A 23,487-nucleotide genomic window follows, 5' to 3' on the forward strand; every position below is an offset into this window, starting at 1 on the left:
GTATAAGGTTTGGAATTTACCTCCCAAGGAATATACATTTTTCAATACATTTAAATCAACAATACAGATTCATACACAATTACTGTATGACTGGACAATCTGCATGCTAGGGCTATCTAGACAGCCACAATCTATCTAAAAAGTCTCCCTGCTAGGACAACTTAGCTGAGATACTTGGGTTATCAATAATGTCATATGTCTGCTAAGGGAAAAATTCCGATGCAATGATAGTCCTAGGTGTTCTGTGGAAATAAAATTCTTAAACTAAATAATATTTTCAGTGGAGTGATGTTGATTCCATAAGTGGAGAAGGGGTTGGAGGTTGGACAAAGTATGAATTTTCAAAGTACCTCCTTCAAATATGATGAATGACATACTTTTACTGAAGAAACCTGAAAGGGGTTCATAATGTAGGATAAGAACGAAAAGAGTTTCCCAGCTCACCAAAAAAGAAATTACAGTAGACACAGGTAGAACAAATTGTTGTGCATTTAATGGCACCTCTTCTCCAATCCATAGCTGGGCAGTACACTAAAAATCCACAAGGTCAAGGTAGTTTCACAGTGTATACACAGGTCAGGGAGTATCAGGACTTGCCATTAACAAGCATTCCATTAGCCCGAGATCGTTGCCGGTCATATTTCACAGAGACAATCAGAAAAAGCAGGAGAGTAACTCCTTGGATAGCAGCCAGCAGGAAAAAGTAGTAGTCCAAGTAGCAGCCATTAATGTTACCTAGAGAGAGGGTAGTAGAGTGAGTCAGCTGAGTGTGACAGAGCTTCATATAAGAAGTCTCCTAAAGCAGGAGATACCCCAGTTCCTCAAGAGCAGGAGGTATAATTCTCTTCTTACCCTCAGTACCTGGCTCAAAGTATGTTCTTAATAAACACTGGTAGACTGATTAATTTATAAAAGAGGCCATTTCAGCCAGCTGGAAAATATCACAAATAAGATTTTACAAGAAAAGAAGTAACATGATAAATGACTTCTAAAGCTTATTTAAAGTTTTCTAAGTAAACAAAATTGAAGTCAAATACTTTTAAAAAACAGTTAATTATAGCACCCAACTAACCAAAGATTAGTTTTGTTGACCAGACTGATTTTATTAAGAAAATATCATTAGATAAGTAAAAATAAAGTTTATGAAGAATACTAAGCCTTCACAATGGCCATTTATGAATGTCAAGAATTTCATGAATGCCTCTCCACCCTATGAAAACCCTGCTCTGGTGCTTCATGGTAGTATAGAAGTGACCCTAGAATCCTAACTGCCACATCCAAGGAACAAAAGCTTAAGCCAGTCCTAGGAAATGTTTCCAAAATGGTCGATACACTAAGTTCAAAGAGACTTCCCACTGGGCTGGCTAAGGTGTTCAGTCATAACGACTCTGAAAGACCATCTAGGAATCACAAAGTGGTTGTCATTTGCATTGGTGCAAAGTATATCTACACCAATAAAATCAAACACCCTTTAAGTACAAAAGGAATGTTATGATTTGTCAGTAAACCAAGATCACTAACCAGTAAGTTTTCAAATAATAACCATAAATCTTAGCTAAATAGGTTAAGTATTTTAAAATCAAAGTTAAAAGTTTTCCATTACTTAATACCTTGTGGAATAAAGCTTCAATAAAATTTTAAGTTAATAAAATTTAGACAAAGAGAATTCCAATAACTTTAATTTTCCCCAATTTTCAAATGATAATGATAGCATTAAGATAAAAGAAAAAATTAAAAATATGAACACAGGTAAATGGACACACACAAAAAATCCCTATTTACTGGTGATATGGTAGCATCCTTACAAAATCCTAGAAAAATAAGCAAAGAAATTAATTGAGACGATAACTTCTGGAAAGTAGTAAGATAAAAAATAAACCCCACAAAAACAATATCATTTTTTATATAGCAAGAGGAACAGCAAAATCTAGAAAGGAATCTTATTCAAAATAGCTAAAAAATGTATGAAATATCAGAGTCTACAAAGATATACTCAAGATACAAGTGAAGAATATTCTTCAAAGACATAAAGAGCAACTTAAATAACTGGTCACAATCCTCATAGGTGGGCCATGTCAATTAACCTAAATTAATTTACAGATAAGAGTGCTATGACAAATAACTAAGGGGATGCTTTACAGAGGTATGTAAATAAAACAACAATAAAATTCATTTGGAGGGGGAAAAAGTCTGGCATCACAAAAAAAATATTATTAAAGGAGAGTAAAATGAGAGAATGAAGAGAATTTAAATTTAGTCCTTCAAATAGCAAAATATATCAAATTGTCTATATCATTTGGTATGGGTGAAAAAATAGAAAAGGAAATCAATGCAACAGATTAGGAGCAAAAGTAAAAGAAAAATAAACATCTTAGAAGAGAAGATGGAAAACCTCACCAAAAGTGATTGAATCCCTAGTAAAGAATAGAGCAATCAGAGTTCAGGGGAGACCACAGGACATAATAGAAACAGCCAAAAGATTGTAAAAAAAAATTGAGGAAAATATAAGGTATCTGAAAAACAGGAATGATAAAATAAGCTGATATCACCAATAAATATGAATGCAAAAATATTGAATAAAATCAGTAAAGGAGCTACACAACAACATATTCAAAAGGATTATTATACACCATGACTAGGTTGAATTTAAATCAGGAATGCAGGACTGATTCAAGATTAGGAAAATTACAAACCTAACAACATTAATAACAAAAAAAATAAAATAAAAATCATATGATTATACCAACAGATTAAAAAAAAAAGCTTTTGGCAAAATATACCACTAATTTCTGTTAAAAACATTCAAAGGTATAGGAATAAAAGGTGCATTCCTTAAAAGGCTAAAGAATATCCCTATAAAACCAAGAGTAAACACTACTTGTAATAGAGAAACACTAGAGGCCTTTAAATCATAAGTCAAAAAGGTCCACTGTCACTTCTATTATATGAAATGATTCTAGAAAAGCTAGGAAGACAAAGAAACTGAGAAAATAATCAAAGGCAAAGAAGAAACAAAATTATTATTTTTTATAAATGATAGTTATTGCCATTTTTCAATCATTCAATCATGTCCAATTCTTTCTAACCCAATGAACAAGAGATGTTCAACTCTGTTGAGTTTTCTTGACAAGGATACTAGAATGGTTTGTTATTTCCTTCTCCTGTGGATTCAGTGGATCCTTTTGTCAATCAATCAGAGGTTAAGTGACTTGACCAGGGTCACACAGCTAGGAAATGTCTGAAGCTGGTTTTGAACTCAAGTCTTCTTAACTCCAGGCCCAGGGCTCTTAACCAGTGAGCCATAGGTGCCTGACATTTAGGCAACTATATTCAACTTTATAAACTATAAAGATTCGACAATTTGGCACAAAAACATCAGTAAATAAATTTTTAAAAATCTAAGAAAACTGTCAGATAGCTATCATAGCTATGACTAAGAGAATTCTTAACCAAAGCTTAGATATGTTCAAAAAGTATAAAATATAATTTTTATTATATTTTACATGAACAAAATGGATTTTACATGAACAAAACTGATATAAGTAGGATAAAACTTTATTCCAAAAAAAAAAATCTTGCATGAAAAATCTCTGATATAGATCTGCCTGATACTTAAAATATATGGGTAACTTAGGGCTATTATCCAACAGAGAGATTTTCCAATTAATGTTAATAAGAAAAATGCAAATAAAATGACACCCAGCAAATTAGAGAAGTTGGCAAAATATGAAAATAGTACTGGAGAAACTATAGAAAGACAGGCATATTAAAATATGTTGTTGGTAGAACTGTGAAATAATCCAACTATGCTGGAAAGTAATTTGAAATTATACTCAGAAATGGACTTAACCATTTCTAAATGATCAGGAAGTAAAATTGCTAAATCTTTATTGGCATCATACTCTGTGGACACCAAAGATAAAAAGAAAGGTATAAATAGCATCTTTTGAAATGGAAACTAGAAAACAAAACTGATATCATCAAATACGAAATGTAGAAATATAATATGCCATGAAAAATACAGAGAAGCAGAAGATATGTACTGATACAAAAGTGAAATTAGCATAATCAGCAAAACAATATGTATAATTACAATGTGAATGGTAAAGAACAATTAAAATGAACATAAAACTGAATTCTGCATAATTATGGTAATCAAGTTTATCCTCAAAGAGAGGAGAAAATACACCTCCCTTCTTTGCAAAGTGGAGGAATGCAAATATGAATGCATACACTAAGGGTTTGGATTGCTGGGGCATTAAGGTACTCAAAAATTACAGAGCAGGAAGCATTTTCTGACAGTGGGGAAAGTGGGAGAGTTTGACTGTGGATCCTGATGCTAAATTTACACACCTGGATGAGTTTACATATCAAATGTGCCAAAGAAAAAATCAAATATAATGTCACCACCAACCAAATGGATTTCTAGTCTCTTACTGTAAGAGAATCTATAGTATACTTTTCCACTGAGACATGAACATAGGTTTCCATTGCAAATGAAACTAGTGACTTTTCTAAATCCTGTGCAATGTAATTGTGTGGAAGAATTTAACAGAGGACCTTGACATTTAGATCTCCTTTGTATACTGAATTCTGTCGAGTCTGATGTGAATTTATGCTCTTTCACAACTTGTGATAGTTGCACACAGAATGGGAAACAGAGGACAGAATCTAGGAAGAAGAAAATGTTCCATAAGTTCTGAAAGGGAAGGAAAGGAAGGGAAATCATTTCTTTCATAAGTTGACTGCTTTTACCCACAATACTTCAATACAAGTGAAGGGAGAAAAAAAGGGTACTTATCAGACAGGGATAATCACAAAGGAAAAAACTACACATCAAAGTGCACTACTCTGCCACACTTTATTTTTCTAAAAATGAGTCCATTTAAATGAAGGCCTCAACTCCCTCCTGGAAGAGAGCAACATACAGTAGAAATGATGCTGAGTCCTGGAGACAGCTCTGCCATAGACTTCCTGCATGACCTTGGATAAGTAAACATGGTAATTCTGGGCCTGTTTCATCAACTATAAAGTGAAGAGGTCTTTATACAGCTCCCATCCTGGTAATTGTACATTCCTACTGAATGATTCAGGTAAGGAATCAGGTTGGGAAAGCATCTGGGAGTTTTTCCCTCTAAATTAGCCCCTTCCCAGAATAGTTTTCCTCTGTCCATCAGTCTTATTCACTAGGTAAATAGAAACATGCTACAATGGTTAAAGCTCTAGGCAAGTTAGAGGATTCATCTCAGGTATGTTTCCATTCAAGCTTCCACATACGTAGAAACCTCAGCACAACTTATTGTCCACCTGACTCCTCTATTTTGATATTTTGCTGATTTCTCCACCATGACCAAGGAAATATCATTCTGCAAGATCTCATCAGCCTGGTCCTCACTCAGTCTCTGCCACTATGATTACAGGGAAGACCCAAGAACTCTAACACCTGCATTAGAAAAGGGGGCTCAGCAAAGACATCTCTTCATTTCCAATGTGAATGCACTACTCTGGGGCTTCTTTGGATTCTCTATCATGCCCAAATCCTTCCCTCCACCTTCTGGCCCTTGCTTTTCAGCTTCCTTTTTATGTCTTCCCCCATTAGACTGTAAACTCTTGAAGGACAGGGATAGTTCTCTTTTTTAATCTGTATTCCCAGTCCTTAGCACAATGCCTGGCACAAAACAAGTACATAATGTTTACTGAGGACAAAGATATCTATGACCAAAGGCACCAAAGGTAAATAACTATTGTGGTTCCCATTCTACTATTTCAGAAAAAAAATCTTTGGCTTACCTGAGACCAGGAGAGTTAGCATCACATAACTTCCAGGTACTTCTTTGTATGGATCAAAAGTATAAGCTCAATTTGAGGTTGAGATTTGGTACCACTATATTTAATATTTGGGTATCTTTAATGATTACTTGACTAACAATTTGCTTGTAAGAAAAGGTATAGAGAACATATTTGGTTGCTTAAAGTTTTGGAGCCTTAATAAATGAGTCAATCAACAGGTATTTCTTTTTTTTTTTAAACCCTTACTGTAGCAGTCCGCCCCCTGGCTATGGGCAAGGGGAAAACAGTATGTGCAGATTGCTCAGTCTTGGGCATGCTCAGTAGTGCTCATGGCTAGGAAGGCCTCTGACCCTTGACCCCAGCTTCTCCCAGGTTAGGCGGGAAAACAGGTTTCTTTGTTCTCACCTGGTTAAGAGAAACCACACCTATGCCTTGTCATTAACCAATGAGAATCATCCCTATGTACTGTGTATATTTGCATATCAAAAACTATATCTAGCCCAGCAAGCTCCGCCTTCGCTCTCTCTGCTCTCTGCTCTCCTTCTCTTTCAGGCTACCTGATGGCTGTCCTTGCAGGAGCTTGGCCTCTGGCCAAGCTCCATCTTTAATCTTTCTCTATTCACCTCTCTGACCTGCGTGGTATGGATCTCAGGACTGGAAAAGCCTACAGAATTGGTCCTTTGATCAGAGCTTAGCTGTGGCTCATTGATAATTAATAAAGACTCATCCTGACCACCTCATATCTCTATTAGGACTCCGTCACTTCCCTCGTGGTATCAAAACTTCTATCCTGTCTCTATCTTCCCACCTTGTGGCTTCTCTCACCTCTGAGAGAGCCAACACTTACCTTCCATCTTGGAGTCAATACTGTGTATTGGCCACAAGGTAGAAGAGTGGTAAGGGTAGGCAATGGGGGTCAAGTGACTTGCCCAGGGTCACACAGCTGGGAAGTGTCTGAGGCCAGATTTGAACCTAGGACCTCCTGTCACTAGGCCTGGCTCTCAATCCACTGAGCTACCCAGCTGCCCCCTCAACAGGTATTTATTAAGTGCCTATTATGTGTCAGATATAGTATGAGGATACAAGTATACAGCATGAAACCATTTCTACTCTTCAGAAGGAGCTTATTTTCAAATAAGGAGGAAAACAAGTGCATATAAAGAAATATACAACATAAAGTAAACACAAATATTTACAAAGTAGTTAAAAACAAGTTAGGAAGGACACTAGTAAAAAGATCATTAAAGATTTCCTATACAAAGAGAGTGCTTGAATTTCATCCTAGAGGAAGAAAAATATGAGGAAGAACATCAAGCATGTAAGGCAATCACTATAAAGCAAGCAAGAAAGGAGTATGATGTGCATTAGGAATAGACATGGCCTGTTTAGCTAGACTGCAAAGCATGGGCAGGGAAATAGTACCCAATGTGACTAGATAGGTTGGGGACAGGATATACATACAGGGCTTTAAAAGCTAATCAGAAGGGGTTATCGAAGTGACTTAGTGAATTGAAAGCCAGGCTTAAAAAATTAGAAAATGAGGAGATGTCCTTTGATTGAGGAATGGCTGAACAAATATGGTGATGGAATACTATTGTGCTGTAAGGATTGATGATCTGGAGACTTTCCATATGAAATGGGAGAACCTCCATGAACTAATGCAAAGTGAAATGAGCAAAACCACAAGAACATTGTACATACAAAGTAAAACACTGGAAAAATCCAATGTAATGGACTTTTCTACTTAGTAGCAATGCAACAAGCCAGGACACTCCTGAAGGACTTGTATAAAAGAATGTTATTCACATTGAGAGAAAGAACTATGGAAGTAGAAATGGAAAAGCAAAACAAATGACATCACTTATCACATGTATATATGGGTATGTGATTTGGGGTTTAGGTCTTAAAAAAAAATTTTTTTAATGGCTCTATAGCAAAAAAAAATACTACAGAAATAGGTATCAAATAACATTTATGCAACCCAGTGAAATTGCTTGTCGGTTCTGGGAAGGGGGAGGGAAAGAAAATAAATCATGTAACCATTGAAAAATATTTAAAAATAAATAAAGTGAAAAAGAAAAAAAAGGCAAGCCAGGCCTAGCAACAGGAGGTCCTGGGTTCAAATCTGTCCTCAGCACTTCCTAGTTGTATGACCCAGAGCAAGTCACTCCACACCCACTGCCTAGCCCTTACATTCTTCTGCCTTAGAACCAATACACAGTATTGATTCTAAGCCAGAAAGCAAGTTTTTTAAAAAATGCTAATTAAAGGAGGTTATCCTAGAAACAAAAGGAAGCCACCAGAGCTAGCAGAGGAAGAGACATGCTTAAGGAAAACTGCTTTGGCAGCAGTATGTAGGATAGACTAAAGTAGAGAGAGAAGCAAGAAGGCCAGTTTGGAAGCTGGTGCGATAATCTGGGCAAGAGGCAATGAATATCTGACATAGGGTAGAAAGAAGGGGTTTGATCTGAGGGATGTTCTAAAGATAGAAAAAGCAAGATTTGACAATTAAGTGAATGTGTAGGGTGAGGGAGAATGTGTTGAGTATAATGCCAAGGTTATGAACTGAGAGACATGAAAGAACAAAAATAGTTAAATTTGTAAGAATAGAGGGGTTGAGAGGAAAGATGAGTTTAGTTTGGGGAATGTTGTGTTTTAAGATATCTCCCATTTATCTCCCAACCCTTGGCCAAAGTTCATTATCAAGTAAACATAAACCAACAGTGATCTGAGACTCCTAGTTCCACCAAAAATTCACATGCACCCAAGGATATACCATGTATTTATTATCTTTATATACCTCACCACCTATAAGTGTTTTAAAAGACTTTACAAGAACCATAACCAGGCAGCATTTATTGTTATTAAAACTCCCTTAAATTCATACTGGGGGAAAAGATAATATTAAGAAAATTTGTGGAAGAAGTGCCAGCTTCTGGCTATACCCAGAAGTGAGAAATAAAACATGGGTATCAAAATATACTGTAGCTGACTAAACACTTGGAGAAATTATAAGTGTCCTTTCTACAACTTGAGTGATGATTGTACTCAGATTAAATTTAACAGTGATAAGTATGAAGCCCTACATTTTGATTCAACTAATCAATTCATAAAGGACAAGTGAAATGGACCTAGGAGTTTTAATGAGTCAAAAGAATGGTAAAAAAAGAACAGCATATAATCAACAAGAAAAATAATGTGATCTTAGACTACATGAAGTGAATCAATCAATAAAATATTTATTAAGTACCTACTAAGTGCCAGGTACTCTGCCTGGGGACTGGAAACACTGCAACATGGAATGTGGCTGCTATAATCATGATGGCCTGTGTCCTGATCAGGCAGTATCTAGAGTATTGTGTTCAGTTCTGGACACTATTTTTTTGGAAGAACACTGCTTAAGCTAGAAAAAGGTCTTAGGAGGGCAGTGAGGATGGTAGTCTTGCCAAGAGGATTAGCTGAAGGAAATGGAGAGATTTAGGGAGAGGACATATTTGTCTTTAAGTATTTGAAGGACTGTCACAGGGAAGAGGGGTTAGACTTCTATTTGGCTCCGGAAGGTATTGAAACCACGGGTGGAAATCACAAAGAAACAAATTTAGGCTTGACATAAAAAATAACTAACAATTAGAATATCTCAAAGTAGAAAGGGCTGCCTCAAGAGATACCAGGTTCTGATTCATTTGAAAACTTCAAGAAAAAGTTAAATTGACCATTTTAGGGGCAAAATGTCCAGCTATCATGATGTTCCATTTTTAAGCTAACAAAGTTGCCATTTCTAACAGAGAAGGGTGCCTAGACATTCTTGACTTACAGGTAATAAAAAATGTTGACCTACATTATAAGCAATATAATGTTATCTATAGTACTTTATGGTACTAATAACCAACTAACATTCTTAGAGAGTGTGGAAAGGAAACAAGAGTGACAGTTTGTGGGGGAAGGGCCCAACTGGGAGTGGCAGTGGGGTCTTGTGACTAGTACTTCCTTCCTGCCATGTGGGACTGGTTGCCTGGTGTTGGAGGAGAGAGGAGCTTGTTCAGCCTGTCTGGAGTGGCATGCTCTTCTTGGTTCAGCCCGAAGATTCAGGCCCATTCATCTCTGAAGGTCAGACCTTGTTGCTTTCTGTGTACTGCTAAGATTCTGAATTAGAACGACGAGAGTAGACAGGAGTGGGACAAACTTTCCGCCAGCCTCTGGGGCCTGGCCTCAGGTCTGAAGCTAAGAAAAAACTCCAATCCCAACTAGTTTTTAAACTTTATATTATTTGAATTCGCAGTCAGATAAGTGGACTATCTTTTCTGGTCATAGAGGGAGCTGAAAATCAGTTCAGTCATCAAGGCAAAACAGACCTTATCGGACCCTTCCTGTTTCCTCTCAGCAGTGGGCATCTCCCTCCCTTGCATCACCAAGCAGTTTTTCCTCTCTCCCCTTAACTCCTCCTCACCCTCATACAAACCTCCCAATTATCCCCCTGTTTTCCAAATCCTATTTCCTTTTCCCAATAAATATTACAAGAGATCAATATTTTAAGTAAGCCAGTTTACCTATAAAGGAAATATGTAGCACTATATCCTTGTACTTAGTTAAGTCTACACTTGTATGCTCTCACTCTTTATCTACCACCAACCCTTTGGGAAATGAACATCTGTGTATAAAATATCAAGGCCCAGGACAATTTCTGCAAGGCAAGTCACATTACAAGAAATATTGCCTTTTCATTAAGGGCTGGCAGCAGATTACCCAAGAGACTTGACCCAACAAAGCATCCTTACCAAAGTCTGTGTGATTACTCATCCATCCAATGCCTTTCACCGATACTAATGCCAACAATCCTGAGCCAAAAAATGATCCAACTCCAGAGAAGAAAAAGAATAATCCCATTATGGCACTCTGCATAGATTTTGGAGCAGCTGAATATGCAAATTCCAACCCTATTAAAAAAAAAACAACAGAGAAAAAGCACAGAATATAAGCAATTAAATGTTGGCCTAATAGAACTAACACCTATAAAAAATCTTCAAAAGTTAAGTTCATTTTCTACATAAGTCTACTGCATTATAATCAAGGGCTCTAAATGGACCATCACTACTTTTCAAGACTAGTCACAAAATTTAAAGATCTGAAGGAATCTTAAAAGCCATAAAGTTTAAACCAAATTGGGGGGGGGGGGGAATACATGCCTGGCAGAGATCTGACAGTCTATATTTGAAGAACCCTCAATTCACCTCTATACTTTTGGATGGCTCTAACCATTAGGAAGTTTTCTTGACATGAAGCCTAAATTTACCTCTTTTCAGTGTTTATTCATTGCTATTCTTTGAACCTCTGGTGCCAAAGCAAACAAGTCTATATGGCAGTCCCTTCAGATAATTAGAAAAATTTCATGTCCCTTCCCCTAAGGCTTCTCTTTTCCAAGATAAGCATGTCCATTTACTTCAACTGATCCTCATATGGAATGAAGTGAAGCCATCTTCTTGCTTGACTCAGCTTTATTTAGTTCTTAAAGAGGCCACCAGTCATTCTGGATGCTTTCCTCTTGAAGCTCTCAAGTTCACTGGTGTTTTGCCTAACCTGTAGCACTCAAATATAGTCTAACTGGAGCAGAATAAAGGAAGGCTATCCCCTTTTTATTGTTAAGCTTCTTCTTAGGCAGCCTTAGAATGCATTGTCTTTCTTGGTTACCACATAATACAAATGGCTCAGACTAATCTTAAGAATATACTAAATCTCTAGACCTTCTTCAAACTGTGTAAAAGAGAATTTGCAAGGCAAGCATACAACACAAAGCTGAGGACAAAAGAGCTATCAATCAAAAGGTAACATTCCATTTGGAAATAATTATAAATTTTTTGTTGCTAGCTCAAATGGAAAACTTTAAATTTATGCTTCTTTAATTTCATCTTCTCAGATTTAGCCCTGGTCCCTCAACTGGCAGGATCCTTTTAGAACCCTGACTTTTTCATCGAGGATTCTGCTTTGTGTCAACTGTAAATTTAATAAACATTAATAATAATCTATGCCTCAATGTAAGTCAGTGACACAAATGCTAAACAGGGCCAAGTACTCAACCTTGGGGATCATCATCTCCAACCACAGGTCAAATGCTCAGCTTTTAAGGATGTGGGCTAAGATACAAAAACTGACCTTTCAAAGTCTCCTTTCTTTTTGGTACAATGCAAGCTGATAATCATGGACCAGGTACATAGTCATCATTATGTAATATTTCAAGAAATGGATGTTTATAATATTGTACACATGGTAATTTTTTCTGAATGTTTTAAAAATAAGGATAAAGTTTTGCTCTTGATTCAGCTTTCTATAATCCCTAAACTACTTCCTGACTTAAAGATAAAGAGGCCACCTATTTTTTTATTACTTTTAGAAGCAAAAAATGTAAAATACGTATATTATTCAGAAAAAATAATGTGCTGAATGTTATCAAATCTAATTGTGCAAAGTCCTAATGCCTTTCCTTGGTATTTGGTCTCTGGGAAAGTGGAGAACAAAGGATCCTGTAGTGAAATCCTCTATGCAGATGAGTACTATCTAGGAGTACTCTCACTATCTTCTTACTAGTGTTAAGATTCAGCTAAAAACTCATTTTTAAAGAGTGCTGAGTCTTACAAACTGGTGGAAAGGTTTCAAAGTCTAATTTCTTGCCTTTCCTTAAACCATGAGTAAATTTATAGAAGAGAAAAATCAAGTCATTACCGTCCCAAACATATCAAAAACCTTGATGTCTATTGTTTTGTTTTGCTAATTAATATTCCATTCTTTTCAATAAGGGAAATCAGTCAATTTTCCAAACAAATATTCTTTCCACCTTTTATATAAGGGAAAAATACCACTCCTAAGACTTACTTGTAGAGCAGCTACAAGTTGGCATTAATACAGGTTGGCATTAATCAAGTGGAACCTGCAAACAAGTTTTGGTAAAGTGTGGTGATTAAATTTAGAAAAGTTCTATTATCTATTTACAGGGGAATCCAGGCATAAGCATGTGATTTTTAAAAGAGTGTATAATCTATCAAATATTAAAACATTCACAAAAGGATACCCAACAGGGGGCATATTTTCTACCTGGATAAAATATCCCCTCCCCCAACATAACTCATACTGTAAGAGTAAAAAAATTCTTTACATCTGATATACTTATTTAATCAAAAACTATGCATTAAAAATAAGAGCAAACTTCAAAACTTAACTCAAAAGACAAGGGTATTTCTTTGGCTAAAAAGTTATATATGTATGACAGGAGAATTTATAAAAATCCTTTTTAAACATACATTTTAAGGGACAACATGGAGGTATGACAATAGGCCTTAATGTGTTTGCAATAATTTGCAAAAATTCAATGGGTAAACTTGTAAAGATATTTAGAGTCCATTTGCTGATTTTGTAACAAGACTTACCGGCTATACTTGCAAAAATTTCACTCATTCCAATCAACACATACTGTGGAACCTGCCACCATATTGGCAAATCAGCAGCATGGTAGATGACATTTCCAATCGTCTGATTAATTGTTTTCTCCTTCACAAGGTCCAGTCTTTTACTCTCTAAAATTCCTAGAATTAAAAATGCAAGGGTTGTTTGTTTGTTCATTTGTTTGTAAATGATACTTAGAAGCAGAAGAAAATGACTAATAATCTTTACCTAGCCCCACTTCTTTTTCGTATAAGCATTATATATCAAAACTAAAATTAAAAAAGTAGTTATATGCTAGTCACTCAGATTTCTTAACATGTAGTACTGGTCATTTCTGGAATAATATTCTATTGCTTACTCTACTTTTCTCATGCTACTTTCTTACTGCCATTTTAACTGAAAAAAATTATGTACCCAATTAGAAAGTACTCTTTCTCTCTCTTCCTCTAATCTTCAAAAAGCATTCTCTGACATATAGGGAAGCAGAGATCCAAAGAAAAATCTATCTTTTGTGAAGATTGGATTTGGCTATCCCCTGATTGTAACAATGAAGGTACTTAGTTAGCTCTTCCTTTATTGTGAAGATTAAATTGTAACCCCTTGTCTATTTTTAGATTTTAATCCCCAAAAGTGTTAACTCGGTATTTAAAGTAGATCCACCCATTTTAACTACAAAAAGTGTTAATTAACCAAAAAAGGTGTTAACTAACTACAAAAGGTGTTAACTAACCACAAAAGGTATAACTAACCACAAAAGGTGTGAACACCCATTTCATACATTGAGTGGGCATTCCTGGAGAGGAGCTTCTGCTGAGAATGAGAGATGTAAAATTTAGGGGAGGGGACACAAGAGAAAAAGATCTTTAAATAGAAGAAACAGTGGGACATGGGGATTTATTCAAGATCATTCAGTCATTTGTAGTTGGACTGGAAGAAGACACTTGGAGTTGAAGTGAAGAGAGACATCTGAGGAGAGACTGGAAGACAGACACTCAGACTTGGAATGAAGACACTTGGCTGTGGAACTGGATCCCTGGAGAATCTCATGTAGGAGATCTCAGACTGCCATGGCGAGTGAAAGGGTGACTTAGTTTCCTTGTCCTCCAAGAACAACTACTTTCCTGTGACTGGGGCATAAGAATTTCTATCTGGCTCAAAGGAATCTCTCTCTCTCTCTCTCTCTCTCTCTCTCTCTCTCTCTCATATCTTCCCTCTACTGTAAAAATAAACTACCATAATTTCCATTCTACTTTAGTAATTCATTTTGAGATTGAGAAATTAAATCCCTGACAACCACCAATTAAACATTCAGTCTGAAATATAAATAAAATTTAACACTTTTAAATTCATAAATTCATTGGAAATTCTCATTAGAGAATCAGAAGATCTAAATTTTACTAAGTGAAGCAATTTCATAATATACTATCTACTTATATGTATGTATACATGGTAAAAAGCTGCTGTTTAGGACAGGGTAATAAAAGAAAGGGGTGGGCTAGGTAGTCTAGAATCTCTCTTTATTCCAATTCTAACTGAGAATTGATACTTTATAATAAAGGAAAGAGAAAATGGTAAAAGGATATGCAATATATACTATAACCTCAAGAAATTAGTAAATCAAAAAAATGCTACTTTTAATTGACTTCTGGAAATGGTTTTCTGATGATATATCTAATTCCATTAATACATGCTCTTTACTCCCTTCTTTCCTCATCAAAAAATTAAATAAAAGAAAAACTGTCAGATATAACTTTGCACAGGACTACCACCAAACGTGATTCAGTTCAAACTTGAAAACCAAGACATGAATTATTTGTCAACATAGATGCTTGACTAGATTATTCCACTCGCACAAGCCCTTTATGTTTGGGATGAAAACCTGTGGAAGTTGATGCCATCCAACCAGGACTCTATTCATTAATTTCTAGTATAGATGGATAAGCTCTATGGCAGAAGTCAAATGAAATTCTTTGAAGGGAGAACCATTTAATTATACACAAAAAGGAACCATTTAATTATACACAATACCAAGTTACATATATATTTTTATGTGCTATGTTATATATATGTTAAGTATGTACATATTTCCCTAAAGTCAGTCTTCCAAGTTAAATACCTTATAATAACTACATTTTTTATCTGGGATATCTAGAAAAATAAAGATTCTTCTTACACAGATACTTTCAAGGTTTGTCATCCTGAATAGATTAAACTAGTTCTTTAGTCCTAGAGGGTAAAACTAAGGGCAAGAGAAAAACTTCTAAAAAGCAAATGTCAGCTTAATGTGAGGAAAAAGGTTCTATTTGAGCTAACCAAATATAGAACAGGTCACCTTAAGTAACAGAGGATTTTCCATCACAAGTTTTCAGCATTTACTAGACTAACTGACCATTTGTCAGATCAATTGTGAAAAGGATTCTGGGTCAAGTATGAACAAGTCTAACATGGATTGGTTAAGGTGGCCCTTTAAGGTCACTTACAATTCTGTTATTCTGTGAAATATTTCCTCAGCTCTATCCATCAGATAACAGGGTACATTTTTACTATTTACCTTGTTACTTTCCCTAAATTTCTTTTGGCATACACATTTTTTTGTGGAATTAAAAGACCATCTATTAAAAAAAAAAAAAGACCATCTAAAATCCTGATATGATATTAACATAGGAAATCTCTTTCCTTCTTACAAAAAAAAACTTTTAAATCATCTTAGTAGGGGCAGCTAGGTGGCACAGTAGATTGAGAGACAGGCCTGGTGTCAGGAAACTTAGTATTGATTCTAAGACAAGAGACAAAAAAAACTTTAAGAGTAACTATATGTATATAATAAATTAATTTAATCAAGCAAAAAGGCATGCCTATAAGAAACATCCTTCTGCAGAACAAATGTGTTTATATTTGTTGTTTCCATTAATCTCACTGCTGACCAAGAATAAGAGATAGTCAGGACAGAAGTTTGCACCACGTGATGATCCACTATCCAAATGAAGTGAGTGCTTCAATGTAGTACAAAGGGTTTCTTAACCCCTCCGGTATCCTTCATCTCCTGGGTAGTATGGTGAAACCTCTAGACTCCTTTTCAGAGTAATTTTTTACATGTACAAAACAAAATACAGAAAATTATAAATAAAAATACAGAACCTAAAGTTAAGAACCCCTGATATAGTGGACTTGGATTCCCTCAAATTTGTGTTCAAAATCCCACCCCAAATACTTATTCGCTGTATGACCCTGGGCAAACTCCCTAATCACTTTGTGCATCAGACAACTAACTCCCTAGAACTTATTAATTCAAGAGATCTGAGTTAGTGGAGTTCCTGATGCTGATATAGATCCTTCAAGTATGTGCATAAAAAGGTTTATCTATGTGCTGCCATCACGAATAAAATCAAATTTCTTCCAAACCTATGTCAAATAGTAAATCAGCAGCATTCCTACGTGTAAGTCCTTCAAAATGGATGATTAATGGTTGGTTATTCTGAGATATCTTTTTCATTTTTTATGTCCTCACATTTTTAGAGAATATTCACCCCCAAATATTACTACAATAATATTCCAAACACAAATAAGAGACAATTGAGTGATAACCAGTCAAGGTACATGAACATAAGCTTATTTATAAAAGTCTGGCATAATTGCATTTGGTGCGAACAAAGAGAATGTTTTCTTTAGTGTTCTATCACAACTCTGTGGAATTACTTCACTCATCTATTGCACTAAGCATAGCCAGCCAGCCTCTGCAACAAATTAACATTCCTTCTTCAGAAGTCTCTTTAAGCACTTACTAACACACTTTCTCTACTGGACAGAGGTAGTGCTCCAGATTAGTCAGGTTTTTGTTCAAGATGACCCTGGATCATGAATAATCCCCTTAATCTCTCTAAACTTCAGTTTCCTCATCTGTATAATGGCAATAATCATATTGTACTACATACCTCATGGAACTGACACTCAAATGAAGTCATGGATGTAAACCACTTTAGTAGACCTTAAAGATCTATATAAATGTTATTTATTATTGTTGTTGTCATCAACAAACTATGCCTATCTCCCAGAGGAATAAACAGACTTAAAGCCACAGATGTGATACAGTGAATAAAATGCTGGACCTTGAGTCAAAAAGACCTGAATTCAAATCTGACCTCAGACACTTAGGAGATATGTGACCCTTAGCAGTTTACTTAACCTCTATTTGCTTGTTTCCTCATCTATAAAATGGAAATAATAACAACTACCTCCCAGGGTTATTACAAAGATCAAATGAGAAATGTGGAGATTTAACACTAGTCTGTACCCTTTCTTTGGCACTCCAAGACAACCTATGGATTTTAAAGAGAGAAAGGTTTAATCTTAAGATTGAATCTATAACTTTGCTTCTTCCCTCACCCTCTAGTTGAATTAGAAAGGAGATAGAGCTTTTTGTGTATCTTGTAAACAAGTCTCTTAAGACAGTAGGGTAGAAAAAAGTAGACATGCCACTCTGCAGCCATTCTAAAAGGCTCATGACTTATGGCATCCAGAAGACCCTTAACTCTTACCCAGAGAAAGGTTTAAAGGAGTTCTGGAAAAGAAAGTCACAAAGAATATAAATTGTAGTATGGGGAGGGAGTGGGGGAATTTTTTTCCTGAGAATCCAGAGCTAGAAGGTAGTACCAGCTCTTGGGTCTAGGCTCTGGGCAGAAAAGGCAAGGCAGTTGTCCACAAATGGCTGGAGATCCTCTTTTTCTCTGGCCTACTTTTTATTATTTAATAAATAATTATAAATTAAGCTACAGTCTCCAGAGAATTTTCTAATTTAATTTCCAAATAAGGTACATAAATATTTGTTTCCTTCTCCTTTAAGAGGAGAAAAAACCCATTTTGTTTCCTAATATATATTATTCTACCCCTTCCTAAAAGTATAGAGTCAAATTACTATATTCTACAATATGAGTTTTAGAGAATATACTAAGTAGGGCACAAAACTGTCATGCCACTCACCTGCCACCATCATTGATATGAGCTGGATATTTGAAGCAAAAAGTTCCTTTAGGGCTGAAATGTGAGTCTGATATATTCTTACCTGCAGCCAAGGCTGAGCACATGACAAAGAACATGCCAACTGCAATCCTTCTTAAAGATGACGGCAGCAAACCATTTCTCTTCAAAATAGGATCTACCAGTTTATCCTTTACAGGTATAAGGACCAGAATAAGCAATGCATCGAACATAGTCAGCCAGGCTGCTGGAAACTGGACAATTAAAATGGAGACAGTAGGTACAAAGGTATCTAAATTATCAAAATCTAAATTATATTGGTATCTTTTTTTTAACAAGGAAGAAATCCTTGGAAACAAGTACATTTTGTTTGTGTCACCTTACTACCAAGTATATATGATTTACTTCATAATGGTACAGTTAAGAAACAAGTACTTTAAAGTAGGAAAAAAAATATTTAGCAATAAAGCAAATTAGTACCATGCATATTGCCACTTAAGTTATATGAATTTGCTCTTACTCTATGAAACACTACTACATCTATGCATTTTTGTGAAATGTCAGCTTTTCTTCAGGTCCAGGTACCTAGATGAAAGAAATGATCCTCCAGACAAGAGATATGATTAATACCACAAACTCAATTTACTACTATTCTGCCAAACTAAACAACACCAGGTATGATCTAGCTGACCCTACTCCAGTGTTCAGGCAATGTGCAGAGATGTCTAAGGAATACAGCATGCCTCAGCTAGCAATCCACTACAAATATGCCACCAACAACCATACCACATACTACTCCCTAATAGCAAAATCCACACTTTGACCCTTATCTGTAGAAACAAATCAAAAAACCATAGCACCTAAGCAAATGTACCAATTCACCTAGAATACCTTTCTTTCTCCTTAGCACTGATAATCCCAATTTGATACAGAGACAAAGGTTTGCTACAGAGAAAAAAGAGTTGCAATAAGAAGGAATTTTTTCCACACAATAACTATTTTCATAATTGATATAATTTCTAGGTATGGCTTTATTTACCGTATGTGGAGTGGTTGTGATGCTCGAAATTTCTGGAATTCTCAAATGAAGACTCTGCAAAACATATGTTGTCTGCATCTAGGTATAATAAAAAGATGTGACATTAAGAATAAGTTTTAAAGATGCAATTATGATTCCCCTACAGATATATATATCCACATAAATCCCTACAAAAAAGGGATCAGTCTAAGCAATTATAGATTCAACTATGACTCATGAAATAGCAAATGGTCAATAAATGAAAGGAAGGAAAAACAAGTGAATCAGGCACATTAACCAAATAGGAAGAAGAAAATTATTTTGAAAAAGTACTAATGTTTACCATCCTCAGATGAGAGGAACAGGCTTAGAAAATCTCTAAGGGCCAAACTAGTATTTGAGCAGAAGAGGTGAATTTTATGGTTTCTACAACTGAATTGAAAGCTCTGCAACACTTCTTGAAAAAAGTTGACAAGATAACTCCTGGATTACATTATATCTGTTCAATGACATTACAGATGAAGTTTCGGTAAGATTCTTATCAAGGTTTTTCCAACAGGCTGACTTAAGCTTTTCGTTTCCTTATGTTAACTACGGTCTACAGACCTATCTATATCTAAAGTATTGTTTTATAGACAAGGTAAAGGATTAGAATGGCCCTTATAGGGAATTGAAACAAATTATTCTACTTATTTCCACTCACTTGAAAATATACTGTCCAGTAAGGTATCAAAGCCAAGAAAACCGGGATAATCTTGACTAGGGCTTTTACATCTTCCACTTTATCTTCTGTAAATGGCCCTCCACGGGACATTTTACATGAATCAAATAGACTTTGTTTATGAGACTGCTGAAATACTCCAATGGTTTCTCTTTGGGAAATAAAATACAGGAATTAGTTTAATATTGTTCTATAGCTAAGTGAATGTAGAAAAGTTTGGAGAATAGAATATTCTTGATTATATTTTACTATATACATTTGTGGATTCCACATTCATATTTACTACACTGTGCCCCCTAAGAGTTAAGAGCCCCACTTTTTCTTTCCTATGGCTACATATATATATATATATATATATATATATATATTATACCATCTTTCAAAGAAATGATCTCAATAGCAAAAGTGCATTATGTAAGAACGGTCATCATTAAGAAGCTCCAAAACCGCTTTAACAGTTCTACATTATGGAGAAGACAATCTCTCTACTTTTAGATGACTGTCCACCTCTCTGGTTTAGTTAATGTATAGAACAGATACCCTAAGCCAACTCCCCGGAGTCAGGAAGGTTTGAGTTCAAATCCAACATAAGACAATTACTAACTGTGATTCTGGGCAAGTGACTCTGCCTCTGTCTTTGTTTCTTCATCTGTAAAGAGGAGATAATAATAGCACCTATCTCATAGTGTTGTTGTGAAGATAAAAATTAGGTAATACCGGTAAAAGCGCATTGCAAACCATAAAGCACATTAATGCCAATTCTATATCCAATTCCAGGCCTTCTCTCATTTTCTCCCATACCCTCAAACCTATACTTTTTTTGAATTGCTCTATTCAAGAGCACCATCAGCCTTCCAGTAACAAGGTTCATGATCTGAGTGAATCATTCTTGATTCCTAAAACCCCAACATATCCTATTAGTTGACAAATCGTACTACTTCTACCTTTGCAACATCTCTTGAATCTGTTCCCCTCTCTCTACATACATCATCACCATCCTGAGTCATGCTTTTTCCCTAGATTAAATTCAATAGCCTCCTAACTGATCTTTCTGACTCAAGTGTCTCCCCACCTGCAATCTATCCCCAAAAGAGATGACAATGGGTTTCTTAAAACACAGTACTCATTAAGTCACTCTTCTGCTCTACAAATTCCAGTGGCTCACTATGGCTATAGAGATCAAATAGCAATTCTTCTGCTTGGCATTTAAATCGCAGATTTTTTTGGCCATACTTTTGGCTGCAATTTAAATGACATTAAATTTTGCACCTTAGTACCAATCTGACTTTCTAGCCTTATTATACAGTGCTTTCTTCCATCCACTCTGTGGTCTAGCCAATTGGCCTCCATGTTATTCCACAAATACAACATTATACCTCCTACCCCCACATGCCTTTGTAACAGGTGTCCTTCATATCTTAAATGTACTAATTTTACCCTTGATTTTCAGAATCACATTATTTACTTCAAAATTCAGCTCAAGTATTATTTTCTCTGCTCTTTTTGTTTGAAACTGGATCTATCTCATTCAGGATGATCAAATCACTTATCTCTACATCTGTGCAGAAGCTCTGACCTGGGTCACTTCATCTTTCTTTAGGCAGCCTAGTGGCCTCCACTTCCAGGGGTTTACCATATTAGTGCTAGACTTGGCTAAGGATACTCAATTATCTTCTCCACAACATCTTTCATGATCATTCTAGCTATACAGGCCTCTCCCTCAAAAAATTACATTGTACATATTTTATGTATACTTTACATACATACGCATATATAAATATATGTATATATACTTATGTATATATTTTCTCCCTAGAGATTATAAATTTCTTAAAAAGAGAAAATGTTTCACTTTTATTTCTATCTTCAGCACCTACCACAGAATAAGTGTTTAATAAATATTTGCTAACTAATTAACAATACTTTTTCATCCTCAATGTTTACTGGCTATAAGAGGTAAATGTTAAATATCCAAATGAGAAAAATGGCTATACTAATGATGATATATTAGTGTAACTGAATGCAGTAGCTACCATCATTACAAATGACCAATTGGAGGAACACACACATACACACACACACACACACACAAAACTATGGGAAAATATTACATATGAAAACAGGCTAAAGTGAAAACAGCTGTAACTGTTTTTTAAATTGAAAGTAAGAGATAGGGGCAACTAGGGGGCTCAGTAAGTAGAGTCAGGGATGGAGACAGGATCTGGTCTCAAACACTTTCTAGCAGAATGATTCTGGGCAAGTCACTTAACCTCCTAATGCCTAACCCTTACTTCTCTTCTGCCTTGAAACCAATACTTAGTATCCATCCTAAAGCAGAAGGTAAGAGTTTTTAAAAATGAAAATATACGGGGAAATTATAAAGAGAACCAAAGGGGAACAAAAAGGAATAATCAAAAAGCTGTTTCAAAAGTTTTTATTCTTTCACTCATATTATTTCTTTGGTTTTGTTAGATTAAAAAAAATAAGAATTCTCCTCCCTGCAAAGCTGCCCCCTCTCTTCTCCAGACCCTCATGCATGAAAAGGAAGAGATTCCTTCAATCAACAAGGAAAACCACAATTTTGTATGCAATTAAGTCTCCTTTTCCCTCAGACTAAAACAAATGGAAAAAAAATTAGCAAAACACACCACCCTTTTGAAAGCACTTTTTGCTTTGGTCTTTTTTTCTTCTTTGCTATGTCTGACTCAGGGTAATGTATAACATCACGCACTTAATGAATACTTGTTAACTGAATTGAACCGGCTCTCACATTTTTATTCCTTGTTCCAATGCATATATGTAGTATCCTATCTGAGGGAAATGTTGACATTACAGTTATTCACCATTCACAGCTATGAAGAAGACTTTCAGACAAATAGGTTACTGTGCTACCAAAATAATCGATGAACTACAAATACATTTAATAAGCATCATACTGTATAGGTAATTCTAATTATATTCTAATACATGTATCATTCCCACTAGAAATCATCTTATTCTTTTGTTTTAAATATGTATGGAGGTGCAGCTAGGTAGCACAGTGGATGGAGTGCCAGACCTAGAGTTAGAAGGACGTGGGTTCAAATCTAGCCTTAGACATTCCCATCTCTGAAACCGTTAGTAAGGCACTTAATCCCAATTGCCTGGCCCTTCCCATTCTTCTGTCTTAGAACTGATAACTAAGACAGAAAACAAGGGTTTAAAATATATATATATAAAACTTGGGGATAACCAAGAGAAGGAAGCTATACAGGTTACATTACAATGTCAATTTTTTTAATAATTTCTAATCTATTCTAAACTTCAAATATATATACCAAAAGTCCAAGGAAGGAGAAAAGGAGTGGTGCCTTAGAGAAGAAACTACCTTATAATGAGATCTCCCTAGTAACTACATCCTCTTGGATTATGTTCACAGAATCATCCTTTGATGGAAAAATCTATACTGTATCAAGTATCTGTACTATATCTGTACTGTACTACATCAAGATACTGTAATATATCTAATCTGTGCTACCCAATGAGTATTTATTTGCTTGCTTATTTATTTTTG

General features: G+C 35.5%; 1 protein-coding gene across 1 annotated transcript in view; it reads right to left on the reverse strand.

Annotated features, from left to right (window-relative positions):
• Positions 1-471: 471 nt before the first annotated feature.
• The window catches only part of SLC15A4 (solute carrier family 15 member 4), a 38,927-nt gene continuing 15,911 nt past the window's right edge, over positions 472-23,487 (reverse strand). The window contains exons 3-8 of the mRNA XM_001378944.4: positions 19,917-20,085; positions 19,235-19,312; positions 18,281-18,449; positions 13,206-13,361; positions 10,566-10,724; positions 472-735 (exon numbers count right to left, since the gene is read on the reverse strand). Coding sequence (XP_001378981.1) covers positions 587-735; positions 10,566-10,724; positions 13,206-13,361; positions 18,281-18,449; positions 19,235-19,312; positions 19,917-20,085 — 880 coding nt within the window. The 3' untranslated portion in view covers positions 472-586. The remainder of the gene's footprint in view (positions 736-10,565; positions 10,725-13,205; positions 13,362-18,280; positions 18,450-19,234; positions 19,313-19,916; positions 20,086-23,487) is intronic.

The sequence above is a fragment of the Monodelphis domestica genome, chromosome 3 (assembly GCF_027887165.1).
Source record: "Monodelphis domestica isolate mMonDom1 chromosome 3, mMonDom1.pri, whole genome shotgun sequence".
NCBI classification, from domain to species: Eukaryota; Metazoa; Chordata; class Mammalia; order Didelphimorphia; family Didelphidae; genus Monodelphis; species Monodelphis domestica.